The following is a 22,270-nucleotide window of genomic DNA, read 5'->3' on the forward strand; positions in this document are numbered from 1 at the left end:
CAAAGAGCTCCAAAGAGTGGTGGCACAAAATGACAAGCTAGAATAAAAAGGAGAACACAAATAATAAATAAATAAATAAATAAATGAAGAAAAAACAAAAGGGGGAAAAAGAAAAAAAAAAAAGAGCGTAAAAAGGAGTTGTAAGGCCAAACCCCTTCCCAAAGAAAAAAAAAAAAAAGGTGGGGAGAAGTGGGCCAAAAAAAAAGGAAGCACGTAAACAAAGTAACGGCCGAAGCAACACAAGCAACAACGACGCTGCCGATGTCACAATGTTGACAAGATAAAAAAGAGAACACATAACATATATATAAATATACATAAATATATATGTATGTGTGTGTGTCACAAGAAGAAAGCCAAAGGCATGCGGCTCCTACTGCGCCCATCCCTACTTTGCTTTCCCCCCTCTAATTGTCAACAAACTCGCCGCCCGCCTCCTGTTTTCTTCTCCGCCCCCCCTCTCTCTCGTTCTTCTCCATTTTTTTTTTTCTTTTCTTTTCTTTTCCTTTAGTCCCAAGTGCATTCACACAGGAGCAGACACACAGAAAAAAAAGTGGGGGGGGGAAATTCATGTCCATCTTGCCGCCCAGCCACCTCTCCCCCGTCTATGCGTCGATAGATATTTATTCCTTTGCGGGTGTCTGTACTGCGCTGTACAACAGCCCCATCTTCTTCCTCGCCTTCCATCCCTTCAACCCCTCTCTGCTTCTTCCTCACGCTGGCCTTCTCTTAATATATAGAGATATAGATATAAGATTTTTTTCATTTTATTTTATTATTTTGCTTTCCTTCCTTCGTTGTTGTTTTTCCTCTTCTTCTTCTTTTTCGCATTCGTTTTTGCTCCTCCGCCTCCTCTTCCACTCACTTGTCTGCTTTGATGATATTCGTATTGCTGATAATGGATCTACCACACATACCGCATTTCAGGTGCGTCTCCCCTTCTTTCTCTCTCTCTCTTTCTTTCTTTCTTTCTTTCCTTCGTTTCTTCTTTTCCCTTTTTTTTCCCCCTTTCATTTTGTTTTTTGTTGTTTTTTTGTTTTTTTTCTTTTCTTTTTCCTCCTCTCTCTTCGTTTCCTTCATTATTCCACACAATCTCCTGTTTGTTTGTTTGTTTGTTTGTTTGGTTTCTTCTCTGATTTCAGTCAATTCATTTTACGTCAGCGTGTCCCGCCCCCCTCCTCAATGTGTGGGTGCAACGTCGTCGTGTGCAGCCCGGCGTGGTGGCGGTGGTATCTCTCTGTCTCTCTCCGTCTCTCTCTGCCTGTCTGCCTGTCTGTGCGTTTGGGTCCCGTCCCCTCAACTGGATGGCTGTTCATCCGTCCAGAGGTTCAAATTGTCGCGCAGCAGGCGCACAATGAGGTTCGACTCGCGGTACGCCTCGTCATCAAGGGTCTCGAGCTCCGTGACGGCCTCATCGTACGCCTGGCGTGCGAGCTGAAAGCCCTTCTCATGCTCCTTCATGATCTCGTAATAAAAGACAGAGAAGTTCAGCGCAAGGCCAAGACGTATCGGGTGCGTCGACGCGAGTGATGAATTCGCCACCTCCGTCGCCTTTGCGTATGCGTCAAGGGCGGCCTGTCGCTGCCCTGCCTCCGGCGCAATCTCGGCGTAGTAGCGGTGGTAGTCGCCCTTCATCTTGAGGTAGAACACCTTCACCTCGCCGCCCTGCGAGGCGGGGATGAGGTACGTGTCCAGCAGTGCAAGCAGGTCGTCGCAGATCGCCGCGAGCTCCGCCTCGAACTCCTTCCGCAGTGAGGCAATGAGTTGTAGGTTCTCGCTCTTTTCCCTCGCACTTTCACGGCTCTCAATGGAGGTGATGATACGCCAAGCATTGCGGCGGGAGCCAATGACGTTCTTGTAGGCCATGGAGAGGAGATTGCGCTCCTCCGTGTCGAGCTCGCTGTTCAACTTCACCAGCTTGCGCATGCACAGCACCATCTCGTCATAGCGCTCCGCCTCTTCTGTGAGCTTCGCCATGAACACAAGCTCCTTCGCACTGTCGGGGAGCTTGAACTCCAGTGGGCTCTTCTTTGGGACGAGCTCGTCCTGAATAGCCGCGTTGTGCCACTTGATTCCTTCCGCCATTGTTTAATAATTCGCGGTAATAAACACGACAATTGTTTTTTATTGTTGTTGTTGTTTTTCTTTTTTTTTTTTTTTTTTTTTCCTATTTACGTGTCAGTGATGCGTTGGCACCCCTTTTTTCTCTTTTTCTCTTTCTTCCTGTCAGCGGTCCCCGTTTATTTTTGTCGCCCCCGATCCTGCCGTCGTCTGCTGCTGCTGCTGCGGCTGCTGCTGTGGGGAGGGGAGATTATTTATTTATTTATTTATTTATTTTTGTGTGTGTATGTGTGCGTGTCGCTTGCCTTTAAAAATAAAAGACTTTTTGTTGCTTCTCTTCTCTCGCGGTGTTGTGGCGCCCACACCCGTTTGTGTGTGTGTGTGTTGGGAGAAGACAAGGGAGGGAAAGAGGGGGGGAGGGGATGACAGCACACAAGCGGCAGGCGGCAGGCGGCAGGCGAAGGAAAAGGGAAGAGGCGGGCGCAGCAGCGCGCAGATGAAAAAAAAAAAAAAAGGGGGGGGGGGGCGGCGAACTCCACACGCAAACAAACAAACAGAAGGGAAAAAAACAAATAAACAAAAAAAAAAAAAGTCACGCAGGAAGGGGGCGCACACAAATTTGTCCATTTCCCCGTGAGGGCCACGCGAAGGGCCGTTCAGCAGAAAAACAAACAAAAAAAAAAAAAAAAAGAAGAGGAGGAACTCTCGCATGTGTCGTCGTCTCCTCCTCCTCCTCCTCTTCTTCCTCTTCTCCCCACACTCTCCGTGAGCCGCACTTCCCTCCCAGCCAGCGCCTTCCTCAGCCCAACCACGCGCGCCAGCAAAACAAATGCAATGGCGCGAAGGCAAAAAGAAAAAAGAAAAACATAAAAGAAAAACGGAAAGGAAAAAAAAAAGAAAAGGGAGAGAGTAATTTATTTCTTCGGCAAGTACATTTCCTCCGCCTCAAGATATTCGGGAAGCCGCTGCAGTCGGAAGATCTCCTTCACCGGCGCAATGTTCTTTCCCACCGCTACAACCGACTCCTGCTCAAATATCATCCGCGTCGAGGCCTGCATGGCGGCAATGCAGGCCCGCAGGTTGTGGTTCGCCCATATGACGGTGCTAATCCCGATCTCGCGGAAGTGGGCGCACGGGACGCTGGCGTAGCTGGTGGGCACAATGACAACAGGCGTCTTATTGTCCCAATGGGCCATGAAGGCGTCAATCTCGGAGGAGTCCTTCTTCTTGCTATGAATGAGTACGGCGTCGGCACCCGCCTCGGCATACGCCGTGGCACGCTTCAATGCCTCCTCCAGTGGCCAGCCAGCAATGAAGGACTCGACGCGTGCCACAACGCAAAAGTTTTCATCTGTTTGTGTGTCCTTCATGGCGCGAATCTTCAGCGCAAACTCCTTCACATCCGCGAGCGGCTGTGCCCCCCTCTCATCCAGCAGACTATTCGTCTTGGGGAAGAGTTTGTCCTCTACGCAGGCACCGGCCACGCCATTCTTCTCCAGCTTCCGCACGAGCAGCCTAGCGTTATTGAAGTTTCCGTAGCCCGTGTCGGCATCCAGCAGGATGGGAATACTTGTCGCATCACTCATCTGCTCGGCAACATCACACACCTGCGTCCAACTCGCTTCGTTGTTGTCGCGGAACCCCATTTGGGCGGATATCGAGAGACCCGAGGCCCAAATTGCTTTAAATCCCGTCTCCTCCACAATGCGAGCGGAAAGACCGTTGTGCGCCTCCATCAGGAAACTCAGCTCCTTGGAGCGCAGCATGGACTTTAACATCCTTGCCTTCTGTGGCAGACCACAGCAGTGACGCATATGGAAAAGATATGCCTTTTATTATTATTATTATTATTATTATTATTATTTATTTATCTAGTTATTATCTATTATTTATAATTCTCTAACCTTCCAGCGTATCTTCGACCCATTACACCGTAGACAAAATCACATAAAAGCAACAAGAAGATATTAATAGCAGTCGTTCCATTAACACACAAATATATATGACGGCAATTTGCGTGGCCATGGAAGGCTAAAGAAACAGGGAGTACAATGAGTATATATAGATATATATAAGCTTAATAATTAAGCATTCTTCTAAAATGCGCATCCCGCGTGTGCCCCTCAATATCTCACTCATTCACACACAGAGAGAAAGAGAAATGGACACATGTATGCGTTGTTCCATGTGAACATCAAGTGAGTAAAGAAGAAATATATATTTTTTTTCTCATGTATGTATTTATGTATGTATGTATGTGTGTATGTGTGTGTGCTCGTACGAAGATAATGCATCTATGCTCAAAACGAGTTGCATCTCATTATGTTATAAATACTAAAAGGAGTGTCACCGTGCGTTATTTCTAGTAGCGATGCCATTGGGTATGATGTTAAAAATAATATAATAACAATAATAATAGTCAGAATGGACATGGGCGGGAAGTCACCTCGACAGCTCTACAAGTCGGTGGTGCAGCGCCGCCGCCTGCTCGGTCTGTCCACGAAGTAGCGTCAACACATCCAACCCCACAGCAGGCCGTTGCTGCTCAGGCGCAGTCGCAGCCGTCTCATGCGGCCGCTGAGTCTGCAAACATATCTGCGGCAACACATTCGCCTCACGCTCCAGTAGCGCCTGCACCAACCGACGTCGCACGGCGTCCGCCTTCGCCCGCTCCGCCCGGGCGTTTTTCTTGACACTTTTCAGTTCGCTGCGCAGGGCACGCAGCCGTCGCTCCGCCGCCTCCTCAATGTCCCTCACATGTGAATCGGAGGCCTCCGCAAGGCGACGCGCCCCCTGCAATTCCTCCTCGAGAAACTGCAGCTGAATGCGCAGCCGCTCCCCAGCGAGATTGCTTTCCTCATGTGCCCGCTGCGACGCCGCCAAATGCTGCGCCTGTTCGCGGGCCGCGGCGAGTTGTGCCAGCTGGTGGTCCCGCTCCGCCGACAGCCACGCCTCCCGCTGCGTGACGGCATCCAGCCGCGTCTGCAACTGCCTCAAGTCCGCGGCGCAACTCTCAAGCTTCGCCTCCCGCTGCTGCACCGCGCGTCTGCTCTCCTCCAGCTCCATTTTCGTTTGTTCAACGCGCCATGCCAATTGCTGCCCCTCGGCACGGGCGTCAGAAAGCAACTTCTGAAGCGCCGTCACCTCCAACCGCGTCTCCGTCCGCACCGCCTCGACACGCTCGTGAAGGGAGCGCTGCAGCACCGCATACCGCTCCTGCTCCGCGTTGCGTGACGCGACGGCGTCATCCACGGCAGCGGAGAGCTGACTTACACGCTCAAGGAGCTGCGACTTCTCCTCATCCGCCGCAGATTTTGCCGCCTCCATCTCCTCCGCGTGCTGCGCCACAACCGCGCCAAGCCTCGCTCGCGTCTCACGGAGCTCCGCTGCGACGGACTCCGCCTGCATGACGGCCCTCCGCGCGTCGGACGCACTCTTCTCCCTCGCGACGGCAGCCTCATTCTGCAGGTCTGCTGATCGCCGCACGACAGAACGCATCTGCGTAATCTCCGCCTCTAATGTGCGGCAGCGCTGCTCCAGTTCGAGGTTGCGGGCCTGCTGCTCACGCAGGGCTGTGTGGGCCGCCAGCAACTGCTGACTGCCGCGCTCCTTCTCCTCCAATAAGTGACCGCTTTGCTCCGCGCACCGTTCCTCCAGCTCCACAACTTGCTTCTTCAGCTTCTGTGTGGTCTGTGCGTCCGCGCAGACACTCACCCGCTGCAGGAGGTCCCGCATTTGCCCCTGCAGCTGCTCTACCTGCTGCTCGTGCTCTAACATTTTGTCCGCGACGGCGCGTCGGGCGTTTTCCAGTCTTCCCTTGAGGTGCTCCACCGACACGTTCGCCGCGAGGTAGCGGTCCTTGTACGCATGCGCCTCGTGAAGCTCCTTCCTCAGTTCACGGATTGTGTGCTGCAGCTTGTCCTCGCTGCTCCGCATAGCCTCAAGCTGCTTGGAAAGGCGCTCATTCGCCTCCTTCGCATTTCGCACCTCCTGCACCGCGGCGTTGTACTTCCCATTGAGGCTGGCAAAGTTCTCCTGAAACTCCGTGCACGCAGCAAGAAGCTCCGCATAAGACGTCATCCCGCGTGTGCACCACCACCCCACCCCCACCACTACCACTGCAGCGCGTCATGTGAGCAAAAACGCACATTTTCAAATGTACCCAAAAAATGAGGGTGAGAGAAACAAAAACAAAAAAAAAATAAAATTAGAAACCAAAAACATGCCGTGAGAACATCTCAATCCTTCCCAGCTGAGAAAAGAGCACATAAAAAAGTGGGTCAAAACCAACGCCAAAAAAAAAAAAAAAGTAATTTTTCTCCTTGCATTCTTTTATTGTCCTCTGGATTCAGTTTCACCCACAAACATCCAACACAGAGGGACGGCGACCAGAGATGTAACGCGTCAACTCCCCCGTAATCATCATCGGCATTAAGATTTACTTTCGATGCGTCCACGAACCACACGACAATTTCATCAACAAAAGGCTCCTCATCTATGAAAAATAATAATAATAATAATAATAATAATAAGTGGTGCATTAGAATGTGTTGTGAGCGGTCGTATTGAGTTCGATGCGGTCATCTCAGTCCGTGTTGACCATTGTGATTCGAGCCAGCATCGAGGCAAGCTGCAGCGGTGTGCCAACGCCCTCCGCAATCCGCATGGTTGTCTCCCCAATGATGCGCAGCACTGCCAGTTGCTGCTGCTCGTTGCGGAACAACTTCGGATTCTGTGCCGTCCTGAAAAAGGTGGAGATGACATCTGAAGCCGCGTAGCCACGGCCTAAAAGCCGCTGCAGCTCCTTGTGTGCACTCGGCAAATCCTTCTTCTGGAGACAGCCATCCATAATGCTCTCCACGAGCAGGGGATGCGGCTGATCGCAAACTTTAAAGACATTCTCCGCGTTCACCATGCCATAGCCCGAGTGCGTTGCCTGAAGGGCATTCACAGCGGAACGAAGGTCGCCCTCTGCCAAGTACAGCAAAGCCTCTAACCCGTCATCGGTGTAAGTGACGTTCTCCTGCTGAATAATGTACGTGAGCCGCTTCAATATGTCCGCATGCGTAAGCTTCTTGAAGCGCACCACAGCGCATCGAGACTGAATGGGCTCAATTATTTTATGACTGTTGTTGCAGGCAAAAGCAAAGCGTGTGGTGCTGGAGTGAAGCTCCATGGTGCGGCGCAAGGCCTGTTGGGCCGCCGGCGTCATGCTGTCCGCCTCGTCCAAAATGACAATTTTGTGGAGATTTATTTTCTGCTGGCTGCTTTCGTTCACCTTCTGCGGCAGCGTCTTCTTCGTCTGCGCAAACAGTTTTATCTTCTCCCGCACCACGTCCAGTCCACGGTCGTCGCTGGCGTTAAGCTCCAGCACTGCCTCCTTGAGGGCGGTCGTGTCGCCGCCGTCCTGGTCGCTGAGCAGCGTGCGGGCGAGGCAAAGCACACTCGTGGTCTTGCCGGTCCCTGGCGGGCCGCACAACAGCAGATTCGGGAGATTTCCCTCCTTCGATATCACCCGCAGGCGCGAAACGGCATCGGCGTTGCCGACAATGTCTTCCATCGACTTTGGGCGGTACTTCTCCACCCACGGCACTAACTGCTGGGACATGAGGCCTGTCCGCAAACAACCGCGAGGCCAAGCGCCACCTGCAGCACTGAGGATGATGGATGCGGTCGCCGCTGCGGTCGGTGCAAGCGATGCGTTCCAAACTTCTTTTTTTTTTTTTCTTTTTTTGTTTTGTTCGACGCTACTTACCCCCTCCCTCCTTTTTGTCTTCTCAACACAACTGCCTTGCACGCAATGCCGCCGTGGGTGAAGCCGCGGCCCACGCACGCATGCGGAGCAAACAGAAAAAAAAGGGACGGCTGTCGGGATGATGATGATGATAGGAAGACACGACACACGGCACAGAGAGCAGAAAGTGAGTGAGTGTGAGAAGAAGAGAGCGCATGGGCAAAAGGGACGCAGAGGTGAGAGCTACGACTCCCAAGAACGTCACACCTGCAGAATCGACGCCACCCTTGACCCGATGGCCGCGCCAATGACACAACTCGCACCGCAAGTCGGGGTTGGCACGACACTAGCATCCGCAACGTGCAGCCCGTCCACACCCCGCACACGCAGCGTGCTATCTACAACCTTCCCAAGCGCACATGTGCCAAAGAGGTCACCGGTGCCCTGTGCGTGCTCCGCCAAAAAGGCGGCGGTCCCCTGCTGCGTGTGAAGGGCATTCCTTGGATGGCGCACATGCACGCCAAGCGAGGCGAAAGGCGAAGTCGGCCGGCCCTGTGCGTCGATGTGGAACGCCGACCGCGCGTCGGCGAAAAGCGACCCGACCCAACGCATGCCCTCGTCCATGCACTGCACGTCCTTCCGCGAAGAAAACATGCGGCTTGTGATGCGGATGTTGTGTTCATCCACCGCGTCGACTTCACCGCGGCTCTCGGGGTAATGGTGCGCCACACGCACAGCAAAGCCGTCAAACGGCCTCCACCCACACCAGCGCACGTTGGGAGTCGCAAAAAAAGTCAGCGATAAGTCCGGCCACGCTGCCGTTGGCGTCGAACGGACAAACGCGGCACCTTCTGCGAGGGAGGCAAACGCGCCAGAGCGCTCCTCGTTGTACTCCCGCCACTGGCGCAGCAGGTACGGGGCGTTGCGCCAGCTCACAGACTTGCTGTGAAGGTTAGCGTTATGTGTGACACCAAACACAATTGTTGCGGAAGTGGGCTGAATGAGATTCTTCCCGACATCGGGAATTTCAGCAACTCTTCCGCCCGCTCCAACGCCACTCCGCTGCAGCAGCGCCGGAGATTCCAACGGCCCCAAACACAAGACAACACGACAGGAAAAAAGCACCTCCACGTCGCGTCCTACCCTAGTCTCAACGCCACTCACTCGCTTTCCGTCAAAAAGTATCCGCTGCACCCTCGTCTCCGGCATGACGGTCAAATTGGGGAACAGGTGGCGGTCCCGCTCCAAGAGGGCGTCAAAGACATCCACGCGCACGCCCTTTGCGATGAGCGACTGGAGGGCCGAAAAGCCGTCCGCCGCTCCAGCGTTGAAGTCCATCGTCTCGGGGATGCCCAGCGCCTCGCACGACTCAAACCAAAGGATGTTCAACTCAAAACCGACATTTGCCCGTGGAACATCCGTAACATCCAGCGGACCACTGTTACCATGAAAAAAGGAGCCCCCCCGAGAGTTGCGCTCCAAGGCGCAGAAAAAAGGCAGGAGTTGCTCAAAGGACCACATCGGATCGCCCCATGCCGCATAATCCCTCGTCGTGCCGCGCATGTACCGCATATCATTGCAGCAGCTGCTACCGCCAAGAGCGCAGCCCCGCACGTACTTCAACTGCCGCCCCCCAATGCACTCCTCAGGAACTCCATGATATTTGCGCAGGAACCCTCGTGTGCTGCGCACCGAGGCGACGAGTGGCGTCAACAGCGGCACACGCATCACCAACGGCAGTGGGCGCCGGGTGCCCTGTTCAACAAGGCCGACCGTCGCATTGGGGTATCTTAACGCAATAGCACGTGCCGCTGCGCAGCCTGCTGCGCCAGCCCCAAGGACGAGGACATCGAAGGCCCTCTTCTTCGCCGACATTTTGCCTGGCCACCTTTCCTTCCTCACTCACTCCCTCCCTCTCTTTCTCCCTCTCTGTGCGTGTGTGTGGCATCAAATATATATTTATAGGGGGAGACAAAAATAAACCGAAACAACGAGGATAGTGAACGGCATCACACACACACACACAAAAAAAAAAAAAAGAAAAAACAAGAAAGAAAGAGAAAATGCGCACACGCGAGCTACCCACCCTATTTTCTCCGCGTCATTCGCCCCACTATGACCCTTCCCTTTTCTTTAGTTTTCCCCTTTCACTCCGCCTTCTTCTCCGTTCTCTCGGCACGGAGTCTTTCGCTGGCACGCTGGGTGTCCACGGGTGAGATCGGCAGCACAACCGACTCGGCGTACCCCTCATCCTCGCGGAGGCCGCGGTGCACGTCGCAGAAGTGGGAACCAATGCGCCGCTTCTCCGCACGCACCTCGTCCATATCGGCCTGCAGCACCTTTATCTGCAGCTGCGTGCCCCGCTCAAATCGCTTCACAAACTCCTCCGGTGGCGGAGGCATCCCTGGTTGTCGCGGAATCTCCTGCTTGCGCAGGTCCTCGACTTGCTGTGCAGTGTAGAGGTTGACGTCGTCAAAGCAGTCAGCGCAGTTAAGTTTCGTCAGAGCCTTCTTGTGGCTGTTATGTGCAGTCACAATCCCGACACCGAGAACGCGAATTGCCTGGCGAGAGGCCACTGTGCCCGTGAGAAAAGCAAGCAGACTGACAGCAATGCCGCCAACCGGATGTCGCCGCATCCACGCCCAGCGAGACCTGCCGACAGAAAGCGCTGCAAATCCGCCTGCCACACCCACAGCGAGAGTGATGTTCATCGTCATGAAGTCGTACCGCCACCTCCCACCCTCCCTTGCGCGCACGGCGGCGGAAAGATACGCGTAGCGCAACACCCCGTAACTTGTGGCAAGCCGCCCTGCAGCGCCTTCGTCCACGAGAACGTAACCACCATGAACGTCCACTGGCACTGTCCTTCCAAAGTAGGCGCTCATGTTCGGTACATTCCAGTAAACGTAGCGACTGGGGTTGAGGCCAACGAGGCGCAGGCATTCCTCACCGAGAGTCCGGTAGCCCGGTGACGCATCCTCGCGATAGAGGGAGATGTGAGTCGCTGCCTGATGGAACTGCGCCCTGCTCATAAGGTACAGGGCATCCATTGTCGCCCGCCCTCCTTCTCTTTCCCACTCTGCTTCAGCTTCCCTTTCACTCCTACACACGCAAAAGAAAAAAGAAAAAAAAAAGAAGAAAAGGAAGAAAAGAGTGCAGTGCACACACACACACGGACGTCGGTGCGTAACGAATGAAAAGGAAAACTCATTGCCACTGCAATGCACAAAGGCAAAGACATCCCTATTGACGCATAAAAATTCCTTGTTTCCGGCAGCAAATATATATTATTTTTTTTTTGCACAAACAACTATTACCTCTTCGTGGACGAAATTACTTCCGCTTCTGCCACTGCCTTGTGTGCATCCAGCAGAATTTGAATTTCCTCCACCAGCCCACACACGCGGGAGGTGCTCATTGCAAGAACAACCAGCATGGCAAGCAAAACAATACCCGCTATTGTCGGCTGCGCAATGGCCCCCAGTGCGCCGCGCAAAAATATCACAGGAACCACATCCGTAGGAAAACTACTCGACGCCTCCAGCAACAGAACAGCACACGACGAAAAAATAATGGATATCAACAGCGCCACAATTAGAGCCCCAATGGCCAGCCGAATAAAACCTCCGTGCACAATAGTCACCGCGCCAGAAAACGCCACAAGCGCCAGCACAAACAACACGACGGACGGCAACAGAGCGGCCAACATCCTCTTAACCGCGGCCGAACCGTCAATCTATATATAAGCAAGCGCACGTCAAGGAGGAGTTAAAAAAAAAAAAAAATTTTATAAAAAGAAGGTCCCGGCAGTCCAAGTGCAGAAAGAAAACACAAAAGGGGCGAGGCTCCGCGGAATAACAGACACACACACACGCACAGACACACACAGAATGCAATGGGATCAGACAAGATGTAAATTACTCAAAACACACGCAACTTCCTTCACATCCCCCACATTTTGAGTATCTTTTTATTTTTTTTTTTTTGTAAGTATTTATGTGTGTTTGTGTTTTGTTTGTTTCTTTTTTTTTTTTCTTTTTTTTTCTTTTCCTCATGCCTGCCTCCTTGGCGTATTCACCTGCCCCCCCCCCCTCCTCTTTTGCTTTTTTCCCTTCAACAGTTCCTTCTTTTTTTTTTTGTTTTTTCATCGATAGTTAAATGCGTCCCAAACAAAACAAAACAAAAAAAAACTTCATTTTTTATTCCTTTTCTTTCTTCCTTCTTCTTCCCCCCTCCCTCATACGAACCTCCACTTTATTTCTCGCTCAATTCAACAGTCGTATAAAACCAAATTACGCCGTGCGTTGCCGCGGCCGCACGTATGCATGAATGTATATTGCCGGGCACATGAATGAATGAATGGGGTGCAAACGTGCTCGCCCTCCGCCTGTTTTTCTGCCTGCCTCCTCCTCTCCGCCCCTCACAGGCGTGCGAGAAGCGATTAGTAGCGGTAGTGGTCCGGCTTGAATGGGCCGTCCACGGGGCAGTTGATGTAATCCGCCTGCCTCGCGGTGAGCTTCGTCAGCTTGGCCCCGAGCTTGCCAAGGTGCAGGGCCGCCACCTTCTCGTCCAGCTTTTTTGGCAGGAAGTACACCTGTGCCTTCTCGCCACGCGGGTACTTGCCGCTCTCACGCTGCGTCCAGAGCTCGATCTGCGCAAGCACCTGGTTGCTGAAGGAGTTCGACATGACGAACGAGGGGTGGCCGCTGGCGCATCCCAAATTCACGAGGCGGCCCTCCGCCAAAAGAATGATGTGGCGGCCATTGTGCATGGTGTAGCGATCCACCTGCGGTTTAACCTCCACGCGCTCCTTCGCGTTCGCCTTCAGCCACGACACTTGAATCTCCGTGTCAAAGTGGCCAATGTTGCACACAATCGCGTCATCTTGCATGCGGGGGAAGTGCTCGGCCGTGATGATGTCGTCGTTACCGGTCGTCGTGACAAAAATGTGCGCCTGCTCCACGATGTCCTCGACCAGAAGCACCTGGTACCCTTCCATCGCCGCCTGCAGCGCGTTGATCGGGTCCACCTCCGTGACAACAACACGGGCACCAAAAGCACGCAGGGCGGCGGCGCAGCCTTTGCCCACGTCGCCATAACCACAAACACAGGCAGTCTTTCCAGCGATCATCACGTCCGTGGCACGTTTGATGCCGTCCACAAGTGACTCGCGGCAGCCGTAGAGGTTGTCAAACTTGCTCTTTGTGACGCTGTCATTCACGTTGATGGCAGGGATGGGCAGTTTTCCGCGCTGCAGACGTTTGTACAAATTCTTCACACCTGTTGTCGTTTCCTCCGATATGCCGTAGATTTTGTCCACAAGGTGGGGGCAGTGGTCAAGGACGTGGTTCGTCAGGTCACCGCCGTCGTCGAGGATCATGTTCGGGAATCCGTCGCCGCTGAAGCCCTTAAGTGTCTGCTCAATGCACCATTGGTACTCCTCCTCCGTTTCTCCCTTCCAGGCGAACACGGGGATGCCACGCTTCGCAATGGCGGCGGCGGCGTTGTCTTGGGTAGAAAAGATGTTGCATGAGCTCCAACGAACCTCCGCGCCAAGCTGGATGAGTGTCTCAATCAGCACTGCCGTCTGCACCGTCATGTGCAGGCAGCCAGCGATCTTGGCGCCCTTGAGTGGCTTCGACTGGCTGTACTCACGGCGCAGCTCCATGAGCCCCGGCATCTCGTTCTCCGCGATTTCAATTGCCTTTCGGCCCCACTCTGCCAGGCTGATGTCTCGGACTTTGTAATCGGTCATGATGTTTTAATGGCGTTAATTGTTTTGCGCGTACGTGTGTTTGTGTGTGTGTGCCTGCTTGAAGCTATGGCTGATGATCGGCTTTTCTTTTCCTTTTTTTTTTTTTTCACGTAATTTTATTACTTCTCTTCTCGCGAGGAGCAACGCCCGCCCAGCAGGAGAAAGTGGGACAGAAGGAGAAACCAGAGGAAAAAATAAACAGAAAAGGCATCCCCACAAACAACAAGAAAAAAAAGGAAAAGAAGAAAATGAGAGAAGTGTACACCAGAGGCACACGTGTCCAGAAGAGAAGTCACCAGCACCAACGCACAGCCGCAATGTCTCACTGGGGCGTGAAGCGTATGTACTCCGCATCGGACTCGGGATCGACGCCAAGAAACTCATCCTTCATCCCGCGCCGCAGCAGCGAAGCGTAATCCACGACAAGTTGCATGAAGTTCACAAACTTGTCCTCCGGCGCTGCCCGTGCCTGCAGCATCGCATGCGGCACCGACGAGAGGTGAAGGACAAAAGAGACGTTGTGCGTCACACGTATCCGCGACGTGGCCGCGGCGTCATCACTCCTCTCGCCACACTCCTGGGCGACCTGAATAAAGTCGTTTGGAGCAACGCGTTGAACGAGGCCAAAGAGTTTATGTTCGCCAAACCAGACATCTACAAAAGGGCCGTTGTTCCCGCTGAAGACAGGCTCCTTTTCTGCAGCGACAGCCTCGCTGGCAATTCGCCATGCCTCATCATCCTCCGCGACGATGCCAAGAGCAATGCACATCCCCTCCCCCGGTAGTTGAGAGACAAGAAGAAAAAGGAAAATAAAAAAAAAAAAGAAGGAGTGGAGGCAACCAGCGAGGGACAGCACTAGCTGCAAAAGTACAGAAAACCACAAAGACACATTCATGTTGTATCCACATTTTACATCCCTCAAAATAACACTCATAGATTCGAAAGGAGGCAAAGACGGCGGTGAGCAACGCACCCAAAAAGCTGCGGTTAGGCAAAAAGAAAAAAAAAAAAAAAGGGCTGCGCCACTACGCATAATGCCCATCTAACCACTCCTCCGTTGGCTTGCTGAGTTCTTCCCTCTCTTCCGCCGTGAGAAAGTCTTCCTCTGGACCGCGTAGCACCGACGGAATAAGCTGCTCCAGCATGCCGACACTCCACTGCACATATGCCACGTGCTCAAGGTAGTACACCCACCCGGCCGCCCACCGCATCCAATCCAGCGTAATGCCGTGATCTTGCATGATATCGTACAGTTCGTTCTGTACGTCCAACTCAAGGTGCCAGAGGCATGGGCCATCGTAGTAGAGATGACGACGCACCCACGCCGCGTCGTCTGTGGTGGAAAGCAAATGCTCCTCCTCCTTGTAGGCACGAACATTGCGCATGTGCATCCCACCCTCGTTGACGGCCATTGAAAAGTGCAAAATAACGCCATTACGTGCCACCAGCACCTCCACAGGGAACCAGTCTAAAAAATACAGCAAATCGTTAAGTTTTGGCGGGTTCGCCATTTCAATCGGGCTGTACGCAACAACACGGCCCACTCGCGTCGTTTCATCGGCAGCGCGCTCAAATACGACGAGATTCGTCGCCTCATCATGACGTGTGGTCCAACCATCCATCGGGGGCGGCGGCCTCACGTTCACCTCCCGTCGCATCTCGTCTGAAAGATCCTTGTAGAGCGGGCGGAACAATTTGTACGCGCCAGGCCCGTACTTGTCCTCCATCCCACGCGCCCACCTTGTCGCCTCGTCCTGCACGTCACCGCTCGAGAGTGCACGCGTTGCCATCACCGTTGCACGCATGCCGTTATGATAACAAAGCGGCTGCCGCAGTCGTATCATAGTGGCCGCCCCCTTGCGCCACATGGATGCAAACTGAGACCCCGCCGTGAAAGCCAAAGCGCAAAAACAAAAAAAAAAAAAAAAAAAGAAAAAAGAAAAAAATCAAAAGTTCTGTGATGCAATGACATGCAGGCAAAAAAAAAAAAAAGAAAAAAAAAAGGCAGCACGAGGCGGTCAGGGAGTATGGGGTTACACAAACAGAGCACACAGGAACGGAATAAAGACTGAAAATGAAATATTTTTTTTTTAAGAACAGTTGAGTGCCGCACTGCAGTCTGATTGTCTCTGATTTTCCTTTTCTTCTTATTTGTTGTTTTTAGGTCCCTCGGCGGGGCATATTCAAGACGAGTCCGGCGACCAAACCGGCTTTGCCCCGGGCGCGGCTTCGTAATTCTCATCAAAGCGGTGGAGCTTCACGAGGCCATCAAAGGCACCGCTAGCAAACCCACGACCGTCGGGAAAGAAAGAGACGGCGTTAATGGTACCAAAGTGGCAACGCACCTGACCAAGCTGCTTTTCATGCACCTTGTGGTAGAACTTCACCTCAAAGCTGGTCTGGCCACCTTGTGTCGTCACATCCTGCGCTTCCATGCCACCTCCCAGAATGACATGGTCGCCGCATGGAGAGATGGACGCATCGTTCACCGGCACGTCGCTCCTGTATGTCTGGATGACCGACATGTCGCGGGAATCTAACAGACGGGCCGTCTTGTCCTTAGAGGCGGTGATGAGAGTGTAGTAGTTGCAGTCAAATCCGATGCGATTAACAGTTTCCTCATGTGGCTGTTGCGTGCGAATGGTGCGCATTGTCTCCACGTCGAGAATCGCCACGGAGCCGTCGGACATGGAGTAGTAAATTGTGTCGTTCGTTGGACCCCACACCGCAAACGTGATATCGTCGCTCTCCGAAACAAACTCAGCGCAGGGATTAAAGGCTGTCTTGACGGGATGCACAATGTAGTCCTCCTTCGGCACGGCAAAGGGCAGGTTGTACAGCTGAATTGCCGACTTCTCGCCCATCTTCCTGGAGGTGCTCACCATCACTTTGCTGTCGTCATGCGCAAAGCCAACGGCACGAGCAGGGCTCTTGAGCATGATGTTCGCCAACTCATCCCCGCTCTCTACACACCACAACTTGGCCTTGAAGTCCATACCGCCAGTCACAAGCAGCGTGGAGTAATTGTTCACATCACACGCGGCAATGGCGCTATGACCGTTAAACACACCGAGACGTTCCCCTGTTTTGGTGTACCACACGCTGATGTTAGGCTCCTTTGCCGTCGAGAAAAGCAGGTCCCCTTCGCGGTTGAACTTAATCATCGTCACGGGCTTCATGTGCCCGTGCAGCGCTAAGCCCTGAATGTTCATTGCTTACCCCCCGCTGTTCTTCCGGTTGCGTCCTTCCTTTTTTGTTGTTTTTTATGTTTTTCGTTTCGCCTTCACACACACACACACTCTCTCTCTCTTTCCCTCCTTTGCGTCGAATGAATCTTTCGTCCCGGTGGACCCCTCCACGCCTTCTTTTTTTTTTTTTTTGCTTTTTTTTGCAACAAGCCAAACAAAAGAAAAATAAATAAATAAATAAATAAGCGGCAAAAAAAAAAGAAAAAAAAAACCTGCGGCCCCTCCCCCTCATAGTGGCAACCGCTGCAGAAACAGAAGACGACATGGAAGCGACACCAGAAAAAAAAGCTCCCAGCAGAAACACACATACATGTGAAAAGGCATATCTTGCGTACAGCCCTCCTTCTCGCCCCCCTCACCATCCCAAACTGCTCAATCGCTCCTTCACTACACGGAGGTATTCCTGTGTTGGTTGTTGCAAGTCAACACCCGCCGCCTTGGCTGCCGTGCCAGACGCAGAAGCCGAACGCCTCTCCATCTGATCATGAATCCGTTTCATCCCCGTATCTATGAGTTGCGCCAGCTGCTCCGCCATGGCGGCTTCAGGGTCCTGCTGCTGTTGTTGCTGTTGCCGTTCGCTTAATAATTCCTCGCGCAGCTGCCCACGAAACCGCTCAGACCCCACACGCTGCTCCTGAAGCAGCTCGTGAATCTGCCGCGAGAATTCCTCTTGAATGGCACCCAAACGATCACATGTTGCCTGGTAGTTTCGCTCCAGCATCTCGGTTGTCGTATTTTCGTGGGACTCCAGTCGCACAATGAGAGACTCCAGAAAGCGCTGCTCATTCCTCCTCCAGTCCGCAAGTTCCCAGTCATTGGTCTGTAAGGGTTCCATCATCATCTTCTCAAAGGCGGTGCCGTCATCCGTGACATCGCCGTCGGCCAATGGCGTGGTAGAGAGGGATCTAGAAGTGCTCTGCTGCATCGTGTCCGGCTGAGGCGAGGTCCCCACGGCGACATCCCGCGTAGATCGCGCGGGTGGCGGCATCGCCATAGCCCCAAGTGAAGAAACAGGGACAGGGACATACAGCGGGACACCACACCACTGCTGCTGCTGCTGCTGAGGGCCATCGCCACTGCCGGTGGGAGCAAAAAGAAGCGGTGGGAAAAAAGGCACGGCAGTTTGATGCGGCGGTGGGTATTGATTGTGGCGCGGTTGGTTTTCCTGCTGTTTCCCCGTCTCCTGATAAGAAAATCGAGAACGTTCGGATGCCTTGCGGTCCCCGTTACGGCGGCTGGCGTTGCTTTGGCGATCAAACATCTCGGGCGAGGCGGTCCATGTGCTACGGTTTGCCTGCAGCCGCTCCATCCCGGGGTATCTCAACGACTGAGAGCAAACCTCAGCGTTCTCCTCACGTGTGTCCAACACCGCAGCGGGACTCGACTCGCGTGACCTTAAACCGCCGGCCCCAACGTCCTCGGGCGAGACGGCACGCGGATGGTGAATCTCCAGCGGCGCACCATCGGCGGCCGATGACTTCAGCTGTGGTACGGTGGCACCACTCACCTCCAATTGGGGTGCCGTGCTGGCGCTGCGGTGCCGCTCTCGAGAGTCTAACCGGGTGAGAAGAAGCTGCTCCCCGTACGTTTGCTGACATGCAAAATCATCCCCAACGAAAAATTTATCCTTTGTGTCAATCAAGTTCTTTGACAGGTCAAGGGACTCCACTGCGCTCTCCTGCAGTGTCCCACGCTGTAAAAACTCCTTCAGCCCTGCCGTCGTCACAGTGTTGCGGCTCATATCAATTACTCGCAGCGATGCATCATGCGCTATGGCAAGTCCCAATCGCCTAAGAGTGGCATCGCTAAAGCAATTCCCCGACAAATCAAGCACTTCCAGCCCCCGCGCGAACGTTGCAACGTGACCGCCACCCCCGTCCCTCAGAGACGCACGCCACATTGCGTTCTGCTCCCTGCCACGATTGAGGAGAATGAGAGAATGAATTCCCCTGGCACTGCCGTCTGTAAGACCGCACTCGGAGAAGTGGCCCTCCTTCAGTGAGGGAAACGTGTTCACCGTCGTTGTCAGCCGCGTGAAAAGCTGGTCCGTCAGCTTGGACTTGTTCAGTTTGAGTACCCGAAGGAGGCCACAGTGCTGCAGCACATCAAACAGCCTGGCAACCACCTCCCTTATCTCGCTAAGCGGCAGGCCACACAACTCCACACGAACCAAATGCCCCGTGTAAGTCATGCACGCCACACGCACGCCGTCAATGAGGCTCCTCAGCACCGGCCGGTTTTGTGCTGCAACAATGACATCTTCAGGGAGACGCTGCGACAACAAGGCCGTGTAGGAAACCTTGCGCTTCGACTGCCGCGGGGGGTGATGCATGCCCTTGTTCGAGTCGTAACGCAGCGCCAAAACCTGCAACTTCGGCCCCCTCGCAGCGATGGAACGCGGCCCGCAACGCAGCAACGTCGATGCAAAAACCCGCACACTGTGCAACGGGGCAAAATCCAAGTCCGTCACTATTTCTCCGGCCCCCGCATGCTCGATAAAACCGTAATACGGCTCCACCCGCCGCTGCGCACATTCGGTCATGTACTCCTGCACAATGGGTAGCATTGAGCCCTATGCTGTTTCAGCCCGCCACCTAACAAAAAGGAAAACACGTAAATTAAAAACAAAAAATTTTATAGCCAAGTGCAGGCAAAATAATAATAATTAAAAAAAGAAAGCCCCTGGTGAAATGCCGCATGACGCCCAACGCCGCCACAGAAACTGGAAGAAAGCAAGGAGGAGAGAAAAGGAGGGAATGAGGAAGGGGGAAAAGGAAGATCTCGTGGCATATCCATCACGCATGGGGAGAGTGGCCCCACATCCGTGTTCCTTTGCAAGCCACTTGCAGACAAAATACAAAACTTCGTTCTCGCGGGCCGTTAAACATCGCGATGAGGCGCGGCCATCAGTGCCCCTCGCGTCCGATGAGGCCGCTGTGCCGCCAGTAGCGGTGAGTGGGGAACAGTCATCCCTCCCTCCCCTTCATTGTTGTAATTTCGATGAGAGCCTTAACAATAAAAAAAAGTTTTTGAAAGACCAAAGAAAAAACCGATGAGATAAAAAGTGCCATTCAGTGCCAACAGATTTTATTAACAGCACACACAGACAAATATGCACCAAAAAATAAAATAAAAAAAAAAGGGCACACAACTAATCATAAATACGCATAAACGCATAAAAATGCATGAGCACGTCTGTGGCATGAAGGAAGGCGGAGTGTTCGTTTCAACTGCCTCATAAATAAAGGAGGGAATGCAAGCGGAGTCACACAGGAGACATGCAAAAAGTACGCACAAGAAGCGGCGGCGCTCTAAACCAGTAACAGACACCGAGCTTATAAATATAAATATATAAACACACTAAAAGAAAGCCTCTGTACTCAACTCTTGCACACACACACACGCAGATCTTGTCCACGGCTCCCCCGCCTGCTCTTGTCGTTGCTGCTCATTCCGCTTTTTTTTTTTTTTTTTTTTTTTCTTACCCTCTCTCTCACTCTCACTTCCTTTTTTTTTTTTTTTTTTTTTTTGCATTCATGTATCCTCTCTCCCAGTCCTCCTCACAAAAAGAAAAAGAAAAAAAGAAAACTATTTCCTTTGCGTTCCTCGCTTAACTCGTTTTGCTCCAACTTTGGGGCTTTTGTTTTTTTTCTCCTTCTCCCCCCTCACACACAGACACACAAAGAAAGAGAAATATATATATATATATAGATAAATATAAATATATATATATGCAACGCAAGAGCCTAACGGTGTGAATGGAGAAAAAAAGGGGGAAAAGAGACACGCCCAGCACTAAGACTGAAGTTCTGCCTCAAGGGCTCGCAGCGCCTCTTCATCCTCATCCTCTTTTTCTTTGGCAGTCAACTTCGGCAGCTTTCCGGTAGGCACACTTGGCATGGCCGGCAGCGCTGGCGCTGACTCTGCCACCTTCACATCGGCAGTCTGCAGTTCCGCCATGAGTTCTCCCATGAGTTCGTCCTCGTCCAGCAGTTGGCTGTCGAGCGGCTGTCGCAGGGCCTCGGCGACGGCGTTGGCCTTCTCCATCTCCTCCTGCAACTCCTCCATATTCTCCTCTACACGATCCGCATCCATCTTTTTATTACGTTCCCGCAGCTCATTCTTGACGCGCTGCTGCACCTCCAGTAGTTCGTTATTCATATTCTGATTCTGCAGCGTAAACTTCAGTGTCTCGAGGTTTTGCTTCTGGGCGCTGATGTTCGTCAGCTGCTCCTCAAACGCCTTCTTCCGCTTCATGCACTGAAGCGCTGCCTGTGTGTTCTTCTTGGCGTGGTACTGCTTTGCCCTCTCCAACTCCATCTCCATCTTCTTTTCGAGCACCCCCTCTCGCTTCTCGAGAAGCTCGTAGGCCGACTCCAGTTTTTCCAGAGTTTGCGAGACGGAGCCGGGCCCTCCCGACTGCTGCTTCTCGCGGGCCTTCGCCTGCTTATCCCCTCTACCAAAGAGACGACTCAACATCGCTGCCACCAGGTGGTTCGGTTTGTTTTGTTATTTTGTATTTTGTTGTTTTTTTTGTTTTCTATTTTCTTCTCCCCCCCCCCACCTCCCTCCCTCTTCTGCTTCCGTCTATCGGCTGACTTTCGGTCCTCTATTCGGTTCCCTACGGTGTTTACCCTCCGCTCTTTTCCTTTTCCTGCCCCGCATGTGTAAGATAGAGAGAAAGAGAGAGAAGGTGGCATGAAAGGAAAAAAAAAAAAAAAAAAAAAAAAACCAGGCTTAAAGCCATCGCACAAGCACGCACACCGACAGAGAGACAGAGAAACGGTCACCGGTGAGAGAAAGAGTAACAGTGGGGATGGCAGTAGGCGAATAATAGCATCATCTAATGCGGCAAGAACAAACACATAAAATGTAAAGAGAAAGGCCCCACATGCGCGCGGTGCATTACTATCACCGTGACACAAACCCCACTCTTTTTTTTTTTTCTTTTTTTCGTGCTGCGTTCCCCAGAAATACATTTTATTGAGCCTCATTTGATGACTTCACACACACACACCAAACCATAATCCTCTCTTTGTTATTTTTCCGTGGCATCTGTTCTAAATCCACGCCGCGGTACGGTCACGCTGCTATTGACTGTGCAGGGAACTCCGTCTCGACGCTACTCCACTCGCGTGGTTGTAGCGGGCGGCTCAACTCCGCCACCACGTCGGCGACCGTCTCCCTTGGGATGCGCACCTGCCGGGCGCTGTCGCGCTCACGCAGCGTGACGCATCCGTCCGTCTCAAAGTCGCACGTGACGCAGAACGGAATGCCGAGCTCGTCCACACGGGCGTACTTCTTCCCAATCGAGGCGCCGCTGTCGTCGGTGCGGGTCGAGATGCCCCGCAGCACCATGTCGCCACGGATCTCCTCCACCACCCGCAACAACTCCGGCTTCACAAGCAGCGGCAGCACCGCCACCTTCTGCGGCGCAATCACAGGGCGCATGCTGAAGACGGCACGCTTCTC

At 52.9% G+C, this 22,270-nt stretch overlaps 14 protein-coding genes across 14 annotated transcripts, besides 42 other annotated features; all 14 read right to left on the reverse strand.

Moving 5' to 3' along the window:
* Positions 1-12,751: part of a sequence feature (heterozygous, Esmeraldo-like haplotype) that runs on past the window's edge.
* Positions 63-99: a microsatellite.
* Positions 302-333: a microsatellite.
* Positions 481-509: a microsatellite.
* Positions 757-858: a sequence feature (CT-rich).
* Positions 940-1,065: a sequence feature (CT-rich).
* Positions 1,098-1,123: a microsatellite.
* Positions 1,231-1,284: a microsatellite.
* Tc00.1047053511589.130 (14-3-3 protein, putative) lies at positions 1,297-2,085 on the reverse strand (the record flags this gene model as incomplete). The annotated part of the gene is made up of 1 exon (XM_810922.1): positions 1,297-2,085. The coding sequence occupies one exon, from the start codon at positions 2,083-2,085 to the stop codon at positions 1,297-1,299; it is 789 nt and encodes a 262-aa protein (XP_816015.1).
* Positions 2,121-2,166: a microsatellite.
* Positions 2,272-2,298: a microsatellite.
* Positions 2,312-2,337: a microsatellite.
* Positions 2,599-2,650: a microsatellite.
* Positions 2,725-2,754: a microsatellite.
* Positions 2,783-2,812: a microsatellite.
* Positions 2,909-2,962: a sequence feature (A-rich).
* On the reverse strand, positions 2,976-3,875 carry Tc00.1047053511589.140 (phosphoenolpyruvate mutase, putative; the record flags this gene model as incomplete). The annotated part of the gene is made up of 1 exon (XM_810923.1): positions 2,976-3,875. The coding sequence occupies one exon, from the start codon at positions 3,873-3,875 to the stop codon at positions 2,976-2,978; it is 900 nt and encodes a 299-aa protein (XP_816016.1).
* Positions 3,894-3,925: a microsatellite.
* Positions 4,293-4,335: a microsatellite.
* Positions 4,451-4,479: a sequence feature (AT_rich).
* Tc00.1047053511589.150 (hypothetical protein, conserved) lies at positions 4,504-6,141 on the reverse strand (the record flags this gene model as incomplete). The annotated part of the gene is made up of 1 exon (XM_810924.1): positions 4,504-6,141. The coding sequence occupies one exon, from the start codon at positions 6,139-6,141 to the stop codon at positions 4,504-4,506; it is 1,638 nt and encodes a 545-aa protein (XP_816017.1).
* Positions 6,244-6,284: a microsatellite.
* Positions 6,565-6,593: a microsatellite.
* On the reverse strand, positions 6,647-7,669 carry Tc00.1047053511589.160 (replication factor C, subunit 4, putative; the record flags this gene model as incomplete). Its single annotated transcript, XM_810925.1, has 1 exon — positions 6,647-7,669. The coding sequence occupies one exon, from the start codon at positions 7,667-7,669 to the stop codon at positions 6,647-6,649; it is 1,023 nt and encodes a 340-aa protein (XP_816018.1).
* Positions 7,772-7,800: a microsatellite.
* On the reverse strand, positions 8,057-9,670 carry Tc00.1047053511589.170 (oxidoreductase, putative; the record flags this gene model as incomplete). The annotated part of the gene is made up of 1 exon (XM_810926.1): positions 8,057-9,670. The coding sequence occupies one exon, from the start codon at positions 9,668-9,670 to the stop codon at positions 8,057-8,059; it is 1,614 nt and encodes a 537-aa protein (XP_816019.1).
* Positions 9,683-9,726: a sequence feature (CT-rich).
* Positions 9,821-9,859: a sequence feature (A-rich).
* Tc00.1047053511589.180 (hypothetical protein, conserved) lies at positions 9,943-10,845 on the reverse strand (the record flags this gene model as incomplete). The annotated part of the gene is made up of 1 exon (XM_810927.1): positions 9,943-10,845. The coding sequence occupies one exon, from the start codon at positions 10,843-10,845 to the stop codon at positions 9,943-9,945; it is 903 nt and encodes a 300-aa protein (XP_816020.1).
* Positions 10,908-10,946: a sequence feature (A-rich).
* Positions 11,074-11,095: a sequence feature (AT_rich).
* Positions 11,109-11,504, reverse strand: Tc00.1047053511589.190 (hypothetical protein, conserved; the record flags this gene model as incomplete). Its single annotated transcript, XM_810928.1, has 1 exon — positions 11,109-11,504. One exon carries the CDS (start codon positions 11,502-11,504, stop codon positions 11,109-11,111), a length of 396 nt encoding a protein of 131 aa, XP_816021.1.
* Positions 11,564-11,591: a sequence feature (AT_rich).
* Positions 11,653-11,683: a microsatellite.
* Positions 11,805-11,844: a microsatellite.
* Positions 11,963-11,986: a microsatellite.
* Positions 12,237-13,550, reverse strand: Tc00.1047053511589.200 (S-adenosylhomocysteine hydrolase, putative; the record flags this gene model as incomplete). The annotated part of the gene is made up of 1 exon (XM_810929.1): positions 12,237-13,550. The coding sequence occupies one exon, from the start codon at positions 13,548-13,550 to the stop codon at positions 12,237-12,239; it is 1,314 nt and encodes a 437-aa protein (XP_816022.1).
* Positions 12,752-13,172: a sequence feature (areas merged during assembly that could not be assigned to a particular haplotype. This can correspond to areas where the two haplotypes were merged or to regions with more than two copies in the genome that were merged during assembly.).
* Positions 13,173-13,607: a sequence feature (heterozygous, non-Esmeraldo-like haplotype).
* Positions 13,608-13,653: a sequence feature (areas merged during assembly that could not be assigned to a particular haplotype. This can correspond to areas where the two haplotypes were merged or to regions with more than two copies in the genome that were merged during assembly.).
* Positions 13,654-22,270: a sequence feature (heterozygous, Esmeraldo-like haplotype).
* Positions 13,873-14,319, reverse strand: Tc00.1047053511589.209 (hypothetical protein, conserved; the record flags this gene model as incomplete). The annotated part of the gene is made up of 1 exon (XM_810936.1): positions 13,873-14,319. The coding sequence occupies one exon, from the start codon at positions 14,317-14,319 to the stop codon at positions 13,873-13,875; it is 447 nt and encodes a 148-aa protein (XP_816029.1).
* Positions 14,576-15,418, reverse strand: Tc00.1047053511589.220 (hypothetical protein, conserved; the record flags this gene model as incomplete). The annotated part of the gene is made up of 1 exon (XM_810930.1): positions 14,576-15,418. The coding sequence occupies one exon, from the start codon at positions 15,416-15,418 to the stop codon at positions 14,576-14,578; it is 843 nt and encodes a 280-aa protein (XP_816023.1).
* Positions 15,457-15,496: a microsatellite.
* Positions 15,529-15,553: a microsatellite.
* On the reverse strand, positions 15,734-16,762 carry Tc00.1047053511589.230 (eukaryotic translation initiation factor 3 subunit, putative; the record flags this gene model as incomplete). The annotated part of the gene is made up of 1 exon (XM_810931.1): positions 15,734-16,762. The coding sequence occupies one exon, from the start codon at positions 16,760-16,762 to the stop codon at positions 15,734-15,736; it is 1,029 nt and encodes a 342-aa protein (XP_816024.1).
* Positions 16,962-16,983: a microsatellite.
* On the reverse strand, positions 17,154-19,364 carry Tc00.1047053511589.240 (hypothetical protein, conserved; the record flags this gene model as incomplete). Its single annotated transcript, XM_810932.1, has 1 exon — positions 17,154-19,364. The coding sequence occupies one exon, from the start codon at positions 19,362-19,364 to the stop codon at positions 17,154-17,156; it is 2,211 nt and encodes a 736-aa protein (XP_816025.1).
* Positions 19,451-19,472: a sequence feature (AT_rich).
* Positions 19,918-19,939: a sequence feature (AT_rich).
* Positions 20,134-20,154: a sequence feature (AT_rich).
* Positions 20,256-20,328: a sequence feature (T-rich).
* Positions 20,492-20,531: a microsatellite.
* Tc00.1047053511589.250 (hypothetical protein, conserved) lies at positions 20,594-21,277 on the reverse strand (the record flags this gene model as incomplete). Its single annotated transcript, XM_810933.1, has 1 exon — positions 20,594-21,277. The coding sequence occupies one exon, from the start codon at positions 21,275-21,277 to the stop codon at positions 20,594-20,596; it is 684 nt and encodes a 227-aa protein (XP_816026.1).
* Positions 21,500-21,529: a microsatellite.
* Positions 21,881-22,270, reverse strand: Tc00.1047053511589.260 (glycyl-tRNA synthetase, putative; the record flags this gene model as incomplete). The annotated part of the gene is made up of 1 exon (XM_810934.1): positions 21,881-22,270. A coding segment is annotated over one exon (390 nt), but the record flags the coding sequence as incomplete, so codon positions are not given.

Source organism: Trypanosoma cruzi, genomic scaffold (assembly GCF_000209065.1).
Source record: "Trypanosoma cruzi strain CL Brener 1047053517145 genomic scaffold, whole genome shotgun sequence".
NCBI classification, from domain to species: domain Eukaryota; phylum Euglenozoa; class Kinetoplastea; order Trypanosomatida; family Trypanosomatidae; genus Trypanosoma; species Trypanosoma cruzi.